General features: G+C 34.5%; 2 protein-coding genes across 2 annotated transcripts; one reads left to right on the forward strand and one right to left on the reverse strand.

Annotated features, from left to right (window-relative positions):
- Positions 1-312: 312 nt before the first annotated feature.
- On the forward strand, positions 313-4824 carry LOC132067684 (protein FLX-like 3). Its single transcript, XM_059460988.1, has 4 exons — positions 313-441; positions 3147-3681; positions 4254-4384; positions 4479-4824. Exons 1-4 carry the CDS (start codon positions 399-401, stop codon positions 4601-4603), a joined length of 834 nt encoding a protein of 277 aa, XP_059316971.1. The 5' UTR covers positions 313-398; the 3' UTR covers positions 4604-4824.
- A 98-nt stretch (positions 4825-4922) lies between these two features.
- Positions 4923-7371, reverse strand: LOC132067683 (3-ketoacyl-CoA synthase 6-like). The gene is made up of 2 exons (XM_059460987.1): positions 6292-7371; positions 4923-6036 (listed from the first exon to the last, which is right to left on the reverse strand). The coding sequence occupies exons 1-2, from the start codon at positions 6968-6970 to the stop codon at positions 5222-5224; spliced, it is 1494 nt and encodes a 497-aa protein (XP_059316970.1). The 5' UTR covers positions 6971-7371; the 3' UTR covers positions 4923-5221.
- Positions 7372-12370: the final 4999 nt, after the last annotated feature.

Raw genomic sequence — 12370 nt, forward strand, 5'->3', positions numbered from 1 at the left:
AAATCGCAAGGTAGAGTTTGGATTTGCAAGACAGAATTTTGCTACCTTCAAGGTAGAGTTTTGCCTTTAGGCATGCCAAAAGCTCTTCCTTAAGGCCTAACTTTGCTATAAATTTTTACCTTGCGAAATTATCTTTTTTTTTTTTTTTTTTTTTTTTTTTTTTTGAGCGGGAGTTCAATCCCAAACCTCATTAGACAGTTTAAATGGTCAAAAATTAAAGACGACCATTTTGAGGGACAAAAAATTAAAGACCAGTGCATTTTGAAGGACATCCGCACAAAAAATTGCCAAAAATGGCTATCCATGAACTTGGCCCAATAATTACTCATTTGGCCCACTAACAAAGCCCAAAGTTGAAGAGGTGTTGTCATTTATGGCCCATAGTTGCGTTTTAGCAGATGTATCCACTCCACATCGTCGAAGCAGCTCTCTCTCTCTCAGGTACTTTTAATCCCTTTTTTCTCTGTCAATTACAAATTCTGTTTTTATAATTAATAAGAATATAATTTCTTAGTTTTTGTAGCTGTGAAGATGAATTTAAGGAATTTATCAGTATAATTAAGCTTTTCTTTTGTACCGATTAGCTAATGAACACGACAAAAAATTATTTAAGCTATTTACAAATTTACGTATTTTGAATTTCTTTTTTGTTTTACGTGTAGCTATTGAAATCAACATGTTCAATTAATTGAGTGTCAAACTTGGATTGCAATTTTAGGTTTTGGTTACAGAATTAGCAAATAAAGTGTAGGATTTAATGAAGAAAGGCGCAAAGGGAGAAAAAATATATATAAATATATATGTGTAGTCCAAGACTGATAATTATAAGCATGAATAACAAATACACGGACAAAAAACTAAATTTCTTATTACGGTAAAGTGAAATATCAATTGTTTAGTGTCGCCTCTTCAGGATTATGTTCATTAGCAAGGAAACGTATGTCTTAGAATCTTAATAACGTCACTGAAGCGCCTGCTAAGCGAGGCAAAGCACTTAACATGTTTTGCGCCTCGCTTCAGGGCAAGTGCACCTTTGACAATAAGCGTAGGAAAGTTCTCTTATTAGCTCATTCCTTGGTTGGAATGACTATTTATTGAGTGTAACTCATGGTAATTACATGTTTGGATTTGGAAAAAATTCTACTCTGAAAAGCGACAAATAGAGTTAAATTTAGTGTTCAGAGACGTATCACATACAAAATTGTTGTCTAGGGTTTTGGATGCGTGTAATTCCCACTGATTAGCGAGTAAGTATACTAGTTAAGGTTCTATCCAAATCTTCAAGTATCAGAATATAATGAATTCAGCTCTCTTTTTTCTAGTTCATTAATTTTTTACTTCTATTCGGGATTCTATTTGAGGTAGAAATAGCGGTGAGGTTCATCGGAATATAAAAGCATCAACTCTCTCTCTCTCTCTCTCTCTCTCTCTGCATGTGCACGTGCTAGAGCTAACGAGAAAGAAAAATAGTATAGTGAACAGTGGTGGATTTTAATTGATGAATATTTGATACTAGCAACGAGGACTCTAGGTAGTAGTTCGGTGACTTCTCTCTAATTAATTAATTATAAGACATCTATATTGTTTTCTCCGAATGGCTGTAATGTTGATCGTTGCCTTGCCTCTTGAGCAAAGGTCAATGGTCATGTGGCGAAGTCTATAATTAGTTCTTAAAGTTTGGCTTCCAATTTTATCATATATATGACTTGTATTTGGTTGCATGGTTCCAGAATATGCTTTCTAGATATATCAACCCATCCCAAGTGTTGCATAGTACCAAAGTATACTTTCTAGATATATGAGCCATTTCCAAGTGTTGAGTTTACACTTTAGTAACTGATTGAGCTATGTTTGCCATTTTTTTTTTTGAGAAGGTATTTTAAACCTATTCCTTCTATGTGCACTATTTCAGTTTGCATAACGCTATTTCTTTTGGGTCATTGTACACCATTGTCTAGACAATGGTTTTCTTAAGCATCTTTCAATGCTTGATTAATAGTGTTTTTAGGATAGTTTCTAACTCCAAAGGTTTTATTCTAAAAAAGGTCCATGAAAACAACCAGAACAACTACAACTCAATTCAAGTAGTTGGGCTTTATGGATCATTCCTATCTATTTGGTTCATATGAAAGCATTTTATTCCTTTATCAATAATTCAGGTTTTCTAACACTAGAAGTCCTCTAAATTTTCTATTGACATTCAAATGTCTAACTAGATAAAAAATATTCCTAGTAAGCATTAGGCCTACTAAAAGTTACCAACATCACTCAGCTTTAATCTCTACTAATTGGTATGGACCTTTTTCGTCCATTGATTTATTTCTCGCTGAAGTCTCTGTCAATTTTTTGAGTTTGTATCTTTGTAGGTGTTCCAAAACAAATTGTGTTCATTTGATTTTAATTTTACCTCATCCCTTTTAACCCCTTTAATCATTATGGTTCTCACTTACTGACTGGTACCATCAAAGGTCTACAGGGGAAACAGCTATAGATCTCAACCACCTACTCTCGGTTTTTCTTCTCTGTTTGCTAGTTGTACCTTCTTTCGTATACGATCAATTCTGATATTGCATGACTGCTTATCCATCTTAACATCTGCATATGTGTCACACTTGTGTTGTGGATACGCTAGACCTTGAAGGTTCCATGTTCATTACTATATAACATTGTTGGTCTTACAACCGTTCTATAGAACTTGCCAATCAATTAGATAACCATTTTCTATCCCGTAACATTCCTGTAGTACGTATCCATTTCAACCATATTTGTTTTATTAATGTTTTACATCTCTATCTTTGATGCTATCTATTCTCCTGGAACTTTGCATCTATATATTTGAATTGACTGCATTAAGGCACTTCAATCCGTCTAATCTCTCCTCAATCTCGATCTTCTTATGCTGGTTAGACTTGCAGTATTTATATTTTGTTTGACATCTATTTATCAGAAAACCATTATTTATTCATTGGCCAATATGGCCTCTGTTGTAGATTTACTAGGCATAAATCTAAATGGGTTTTATGTCATCTTGTAGGGGTCCCAATTGGCTAAGTCTATGCTTTGTCACTCTTCTGGGCGTCTTTTTCTTGTCAATTTTTAATTGGATGTGCTGAGCTTTATTTATTTTCTTTATTGATTCTTCATAGTTATGGCTGGTAGAAATCGTATGCCCCGTCAACCTGATAACTTTCGAGGATTCCGTGATGGGCCACCACCACGGGTTATTATGCAGCGAGGACCGGGACCCCTCCCTCCCCACCCATCAGCCCTTGAAGAGGAACTAGAACTCCAGCATAGGGACTTGCAGAGATTTCTTGCTGAAAACAGACACGTGATTGATGAGAATGTGATGCTTGAAAGGGAATTATCTGCTGTAAAAGATGAAATGCATAGATTAAGTCAGGTCATTCCCAAAATGCGTGCTGATAATGAGGCACAAGTAAGAGAGTACATTGACAGAGGAATGAAGTTAGAGGCTGATCTTCGATCTACTGAGCCTTTAAGGTCAGAGGTAATCCAATTGAGAGCTGAAGCTCAGAAGCTAAGCACTTTACAGAAAGAATTATCTGCCCAAGTTCAAACTCTTACGAAGGATACTAATCGACTACAAACTGAAAATAAGCAACTATCAGCTATGAAGACTGATATTGATGGAATGCACAAAGAATTGGCGGAAGCGAGGTATGGAATTAAAACTTTTTGCCATAAGAAAAGATGACTAAACATGCAATACTTTGTTATTATGGTCCTCTGGTGTCAAGGCCCTCACTTTTTACAATTAGGAGTGTCAAATGTACGAGTTGGGTTGGATAACCCGCCCAAAAGTTACTTGGGCTGGAAAAAGAAAAAGAAAAGAAACAAAAAGTGGGGTCATAACCCAACTCGCCCAATACTTACTAAGTTTTAATTTCTTTGTTTGTTCGTTTATAATTTTGTAAGTACCTAATAAAACTTTTTTTACTTTATTATGGTTATTGTACATAGCATATCTATAAGAAAAACGTATTTTTGAAAATATTTTGACAAGGTTTCTATGAGTCAATTTGGGCTACATATCAGCCCAATTTTTAGATGGACTGAAATGAGTTGGGCTAAAATGGGCGGGTCATTAACCCGCCGAACTTGAATTGGTTGGGCAGGCCATGTTTTCATGGGTAAATTTTGCCAACCCTCTTTACAATTAAGAACATATGTGATGGCTAACTTGTCATAACTTCTCTTTTTGACCATTCAATTTGATGATGATATTGTAGGAGACAATTTGAATATGAGAAGAAAGCAAATACAGAACTGGTGGAGCAAAATCAAAATATGGAGAAGAATCTGATTTCAATGGCTCGTGAAATAGAAAAGCTGCGGGCAGAGAAAGTTGGACGAGGCCTTGGTAAGTTCTCTATCTCCTTTCTTATCTGCTTCTCTGATGTAAACTTTCGTCCTGTGGAAACAACTTAGTTTCATGTTTTCTCTATTTCGTTTAGGTGCGGGAGCTTATGGCATGATGAATGGAAGCCCTGAGATGAGATATCCTGGTGGAGCATATGGTGAGCCGTACAGTGGCAGTGGTTGGGGTTCCTATGACAATCGTGGTCCTCCCAGACGTTGAATCCTATATATAATGTGACAACACTTGAAGAGAAATGTAATGTGAGGTTTTCTCCCTATTTAGAAATGCAAGTCAAACCTTTATGAAACAAATACACTTTGAGATCAAGATTTTCCAATCGGACCGTTGGCTTAAGAACAAATCTTTGATAACATATTAAGAATGTAGTTGTATCATACGCGATTTGGCATCTTGCTATTCAATTATAAGCTATTGAGTTATTGTGGGAGTGTCGTGGCATTGCCTAGAGATTCATATGCATTTTTCGTAACTGCAGGGATTCTATGAGTTGCATTGGTATATCAGTTCCATACAGTGAAGTCAGTTTCGAAAAGGATGACACGCTTTTATATTTTTGATGACAATTAACTTTAAACTTCTCATTTTACCCCTGATGAGATGATTTATGGCTGAACAAATATATGGCTTGTTTTACATCACAAATTTCAAAAGTTCCCCTTTCATTCATGAACTCCGTGACCAGTCTAACACCTTCAAATATAATGGGACGGAGGGAGTAGTTTTCAAGAGGTAAGGGCAAAGGCTGAAATAGCATACAGATTTAGCCACAAACAAGAACCAGTTTTTTTCTTCTCTGCTATTGATGATTATATTCTCCTAGAGCTTTACTACTTCAGGGATGTAAACAGGGTACTTATGGATACAATCAGACCAAGGTCCATCACTTGGAGTTTTAATTGTCTTGTTACACTTCCAAACAGCACTGTTACACTTGAATCCACTCCCAAATGCAATCTGCCAAACTCTATCACCTTTCTTCATCCTTCCTTTAGCTTCGGTATAACTCAATTCATACCACAACGATGAAGACGAAGTGTTCCCAAATTGATGCAAAGTCATTCTTGATGCCTCAACGTGTTCTGCAGACAGCTGTAATTTCTTCTGCAATTCGTCGATCACTGCTCTTCCACCAGCATGAATGCAAAAGTGTTCGAATGCTTGTTTGAAGTCTGGAATATATGGTTTGAGTTTGAGGTTAAATACTTTTCGGCCTATACTTGAGAAGAGAAAGAGAAGTTGTTCTGATGGAGGAAGAACAAGTGGCCCAATTGTTGTTATATTAGACTTCAATGCTTCCCCTGCTATGGCCATTAGGTCTTTTGACAAAGAAATTCCTGTTTTCCCTTCCGAGTCTTCGAGTTCAAACACACAACGGTAAGATTTGTCGTCAGCTCCTTTGTGGGTTCTGACGACATGTAGCAGTTTGTATTTGGCTCGCCATTGATCCGCCCACCACCTGTTTGATAAAAGTATGGCGGCGCCACCCATTCTGAACAGACAGTTTGGGAGGAGCATTGATCTATCTTTGCCTCTGTAGTAATTCGGTGTGATGATTTCTGTGCTGACAACCACCGCGATCGATTTGGGGTGAACTTCGAGAAGATCGCGAGCTAAATCAATGGAGATTAGCCCTGCAATTAGGGGTGACAAAATTAGCCGATAAAAACATATTCCGTCTAATCCGCTTAAGTTTGAACATCCCTCCCCACCACCCAGGGTTTTTTTAGGTACTTAAAAATTATGAAAAAATTATAAAAAAAATTAAAACTTAATAAGAATTGAGTGGGTTGGGTTACGTCCAGCTTTTTAGCCAGCCCATGTATTAACTCATTCAGTCATTTTGACCCACTCAACTCTAGTCCAACCCGTCCATTTGACACCCTTACCTGCACTGCACCCCATTCCTGAGAGATTGAAGCTCTTAATGTTGCCTCTCATTTTGTACTTATTAATCACCATTGCTGATAAAGACGGCGTTGGCGAAAAAAGGCTGCAATTCACTATAAGAATGTCAATGTCTTTAGGTTTTACTCCTGTTTTCTTGAAGAGAGAATCCATGGCTGAAAATATAACCATTTCAGCTTCTTTTCTTGCAGATTCCATGTTAGGTTCAGGTGGGATATAATGTATTGCTGGTGGCAAACATGTTTCTTCTCCTAAACCGGATCTCTCAAGAATTCTCATTTGGAATTCAACACTCTTTGGTTCTGAACTAAGTATGATTCTTGAATGCTCCATGAACGTTGAAAATGGGACGCGACAAGAGATGGGTGGTTTGTAGCATGCATAATCGATGAGGTAAACCCCTCGGGGCCTTGACATGAAGAATAGGATGGATACGAAGGTGATGAAGAAAGATGAACAAAGTATTTTGATGAGATCAAACTGAAGGGAATTCCAAAAGTTGGAGATTTCATTAGGACCTAATTGAATGGCTTGAACAAGAATCATAGCAATTGTTGGCACCAATAGACATGTCAAGAAGTGGTTAACAAGATATTGGTATCCAAGTTTTACGTACTTGAGTTTAGCTGAACTGGAAAATTGTGGTGATCTCTGAGGCATATTTGTCTTAAAGATTGATAAGGTTAGAAAGAAAGTTTTCACACTGATTAGTACATGGAGAGTGAGAGGATTATAGGGGACATTTTAAAGGCTAAAGGATCATAGAAATTAGTTAAAGGCAGACGAGAAGAGATTAAATAAATGTCATACCTAACTCGAAGCTCACTCTCAAGTCTTGCCTGTTTTAGTATCTGAAGTGTTTATGTTCTTAATTAATTATTTGACTGAACAAATATTTTCAAGTTGTTTAGACTAAGTTCTCAAGTCTTGCCTGTTTTAGTCTCTGAAGTGTTTATGTTCTTAATTAATTATTTGACTGAGCAAATATTATCAAGTTGTTTAGACTAAGTATACTTTCGAAGTATGTAGAAGGCCTTATTTGGAGTACTAGAATGACAAAAGTAAAAAGAGTTTCAATCCATGGCAATCTCAAGCTAAACCTAATTAGCTACATATGCTTCACTTTTTTATTTTAGGTAAGTCTTTCTTATGTACTCCTAATTCTTTTTTGTTTTGTTTCAAAGAGATTGACACTTTTGGATATTTAAAAATTGTCTAATTCTAATATTTTTCTTTTTAGAGATTGAGCTACTAGTTAGACAACTGTTTGTTTTGCATGCAGTTACGACGGATTAAGGTTAGGAGCAGTGGCGGAGCCACAGTGTGGCAGACGGGTTCGGCCGAACCCACAAGTTTTTGTTTAAACCTTATATTTATTTTAAGAAATTTATGTAATATGTATAAATTAGTAATTTAGAACCCAAAGAACTTAAAGGGTTTGAATTCGGAACTCCACAAACATCAAATTCTAGCTCCGCCTCTGAATTTAGAAGTGAACACGTAAATAGCTGATGAAACCGTAAATCTGATAATGCTTTAAGCTTTTAGTATATTTTAATAAAAAAGTTAGTTGATATTCGAGTAGCTTCGAGGTGTATGATTAAGAAGAGGTGATCACCTAACTATAACAATCATATTGGGATCAAATTGGATTAAATTAGATTTAATATTTTTCGGTTACTCAATACGTAATTTGCTTCATTTGTGTAGTCCAAATAAAATTGTGAATTTCAGAAGCCATGCAAATGTAGTAATTTGATCAATACGTTTACCTATGAGAATTACATTTGTGAGATAATAATGCATTCGACTTTGGAGTTAGGTGTACGGAATATACGTTGGCAAAGGTAGTTGATGTTTGTTGGCCACATTTCCAGATATAATGTCACGAGGGTATATACACCTCAAGAAAAAAAAAACTATTCACGCTTAATATTTACACCAAATTACATTAAGTTTTCATAATTAAATAAGAAATTGATGTGTAAATATTACTCATTTCGTTCCACTTTGTGTGACGTGTTTTGACTCAGAACAAGGTTTAAGAAAAAAAGGGCATACTATTGAAGTTTGTGACCTTAAATATGTCATAACATTTGTATGTATGACTATAATACTTTAGAAATTTATGAACTTAAATATGTCATAACATTTTGTGTTTCTATAAAAAAGTATCATTAAGGAAAATCTAGAAAAGTGTTTTCAAATATAAAAAATGTCATTTTCTTTATTGATGGAATATTAACGAAATTTTAGTGCCTCATAAACGGGAAGGGAGAGTTCATTAATAAACCATGGTTAGATAAACCTTATCGGTTGTGTAAATTAAAGTTTCCGAAAGAATTTATAATGACTCCGTCATTGTCTAAAGGTTTTGGCGGTGGACACTCAAATTCTTTCAACACTTTTTTCAAGTTAATTGTAGACTATGAATGAGGAATATCAGCAAAAGTATCACTCACTAAGTTCAAACTTCATATACGTTTAACCAATTGAACCTTTTCTCATTTCATATTAACCTTGTGCAAAAGGAAATCAAAGTGTAGTAAGCCTTTTTTTTTTTAGCTAGAATGTAGGATTTGAATGCAGTTCATGTGAAGATTCTGCACGTGAACATAATGATATAAGCCTTAAGTTCATCTTCAATTATGAAGAAATTGCACAGTTTGTCCTTCAAATGGGCTGGTCCTTAACTTTTTCCCTTCAAATGGACGGGTCTATAATTTTTGTCCATAAAAATCAAACTTATGCTTAATCGGACATAAATTCTTTACGAGTGCAGGGCATAACTTGTGGAACATTACGCTGCGAAAATATAAATTTATACCCCGTGAAAAAATTATTTGTCTTAAGGGACAAAAATTAAAGACCAGCACAAAATAGCGACAAAAGTGCAAATGACCCTTCAATTAAGTCCATTTTTTTTTTTTGCACGGAATGACCTTCAAAGGCGCTGGTCTTTAATTTTTGCCTCTCAAATTGCTGGTCTTTAATTTTTGTCCTCGCTTAAAAAAGTGGCCGAAAATATCTCGAGTTTCTGGGTTCGAACTCCCGCTCAATTAAAAAAAAAAAAAATTGCGCGAGGCAAGGGTTCGCGAAAAGTTTGCCTTAAAATTCGGACTTGAGGCAATTTTTTTTTTCTCTGCTGGAATTCTACAAAAGTTAAGGCCTAAATTTTGAAACGAAAATCTGCCTTGCGATTTTTTTTTACTGAGCCGGCGTTCAAATTCAGAACCTCGAGGTATTTTGGCGAATGACAAAAATTAAAGACCACCCCTGAAAAAGGACAATCGTGCAAATTGCCCAATTAAGTCTGCAGAATAGCAACTTAATGTTGCATCAAAGGGTTAAAAAGGTGGGGTTGGGCTACAGATAAAATACTGATTGGGCTGCTGAATTTATTTGGGCGTCAAGACTTGTGCTCATAGCCTAGATCCACCTTCACACAGAGAAAGCTTAGTTATTTCAGTAAATTCAGGAGCTGTATTTTTTTCTTTTTTCCAAAAATATTGGTTGAATATATATTGGACTGATGTTATTATTAATTTTTGAAGATGACTTTTTCAAGTGAACTTTTTTTCCACTCAGAAAACGTCAACTTTCTTTTTCAAATGAAATGTATATGCAAACACTACTTTCAACTTTCAAATACTACTATACAACTTCAACAATTTTTTTGTTTCAGTTATCAACCAAATCTATGTATAAACGCCTACTTAATTAGGTTTAGTTCTCATGGTTGCTATGAGGTAGTAGGAGTTATCCTAATGCTTTCACTGGTCCATAGTCCCTGTTACTCCAATTTAATTCACTGGTCCATAGTCCCTGTTACTCCAATTTAATTGCATTTTTTTTTTTTACTGTGAATACATTAACTAACCCTTAACAACCAGTAGGTCCATCTGAATTTATCATTTCACACCTAATTTTCATTTATAGCTTTATATATGTAGTCTACAACTGTTATCCTAAACAGACATTGTCAGTGTACTTGACTTAAATATTACACACACTTTTTTTTTTAATATATTTTTTAAATGGATTAATTTGGAAGAAAGCCACTTTTAGGGCTGTTGTTTAAACATAACAATGTTTGTAACGTATTTAAGAAAAAAAACACAACCCAGAAAAGTGATAGAGACTCGCTTCTTCTACTTCATTTATGTTTTTTTTTTTCTAGGTTTCATTTTTTCCCAAACAAAAAAGAGGGTAAATACATAGACGATACTTCAGTGTCAATCATAACTGATTTACACATGACAACTCCAATTCAAAAATCTAAAGATCTAATAACTAACTGGTATTATGCATAGCCATCTTCGTCGATTAGGATGAAAGCTATGGTAATAAATACGGTAGAAACTTTAAATTCCAATTCCTGATTACAACAGCCAATTTCAGGAGCATATGCATCGTTTTGTCATTAAATCCTAAGAAAATTACATTAAATTCGTCACTTCTATGGTTGCTTATTTCTTATTCTCCTCTTGTTCAATTATTCATCTCCAACGACATGAAATTTGAACCAAAACAATTAAACTCCAGGACACATGCGTGAAGTTTGAACTACATACATAATTCGGATTGTTTAAATTAAACTATACAATTCGAACTTCAAGATATGAAGTCTTGAAATTTGAACTTTAGGAATACAATTTTAAGAGTATAGACATCATTTTAGTCACCGTATCGTAAGAAAAGTTATATCAAATTGGAATTGAATTTTATCCTTAAGTTTAAACTTCACAATTCAAATTTCGTGATATATGCCTAGAGTTTGAACTACACAATTCAAACTTCCGACCACTGTGTCTTGAAGTTCAACCTCCGAAAAAGCAGATATATATTTGTCGCTCAAATAAGTTATGGCTATATTTTAAATGCTTTGAAAATAATGAAGTATTCTTTAAGTAATGCCCTAAAAGTGAGTACTAGTTTAGCGCGCATCTTTTTTTAAATTTTGTGCTCAGTCAAATAAATTCCAATCAGAACCATAACTTCACCTAGTACTAGTAGTCACCCTAGGTAAAGGAAGGCACAATTGCACGAGTCCGGAACCAAAATGGCTCGATAAAAAACCAATTGAATCAAAATACCCCAAGAAAAAAAAGGGATACCAAAATACCTTTAGCGCAGCTTTTTTATGCGTTATGTAAAAAGGTGTTAACGTCCCCCGTTAACATTCGTTACCCGAGCTTTAAAAATAAAAAATAAAATAAAAAAAAGAACCTTGCATAACGCAGCAAATAGATGCGCTGTGCAAAGACAAATTTTTCCAAACTAATCCACGGTCTAAGAATAGGCTAAGGCATCAACTTATATACTCCCTCCGTTTTAATTTATGTGAACCTATTTGAATGGGTACGGAGTTTAAGGGAAAAAAGAAGACTTTTGAACTTGTGGTGTAAAATGAGGCACATATATTTTGTGTGGCTATAAATCATTGCATAAAAGTAAATTATTTTCAAATATGGAAAGGGATCATTCTTTTTGGCACGGATTAAAAATGAAATAGGTTCACATAAATTGAAACGGAGGGAGTATTAATGAAGGTTTGTCGTGTCTATTTGCGTTGCATCATTAATGAGCTATGTTTTATATTTATTGATTGTCTTAAAAAAGATCATATATATTTTCTAAAAAAATATAGGCTTATCCCCTCGTATTAATTTACGTGTCTTACTTTTCTTTCTAAAAAATAATTATAATCATTTCTAAGACAACAAAAAATATAACACTTAGCTTATGCTTAGAAAAAAATAATATCCCTCGTATTAATTTAAATGTCTTACTTTTTTTAATAAAAAAATAGTTATACTTATTTATAAGATAACCAAACATATAAGTTATACTTACTTATGCTTAAGAAAATAATAACATCTACGTATCATTTTAAGTGTTTTATACTTCTTTTTAGTTTATAATTATAATTATTTTCTAAGACAACCAAAAAAGAGACTTAGCTTATGAAAAATAATATCCCCTCCGTATTAATTAAGTGTCTTACTTTTCTTTTTAGAAATAATTATAATTATTTTTTAAGGCAACAAAAAATGAAAT

Source organism: Lycium ferocissimum, chromosome 8 (assembly GCF_029784015.1).
Source record: "Lycium ferocissimum isolate CSIRO_LF1 chromosome 8, AGI_CSIRO_Lferr_CH_V1, whole genome shotgun sequence".
Lineage (NCBI taxonomy): Eukaryota > Viridiplantae > Streptophyta > Magnoliopsida > Solanales > Solanaceae > Lycium > Lycium ferocissimum.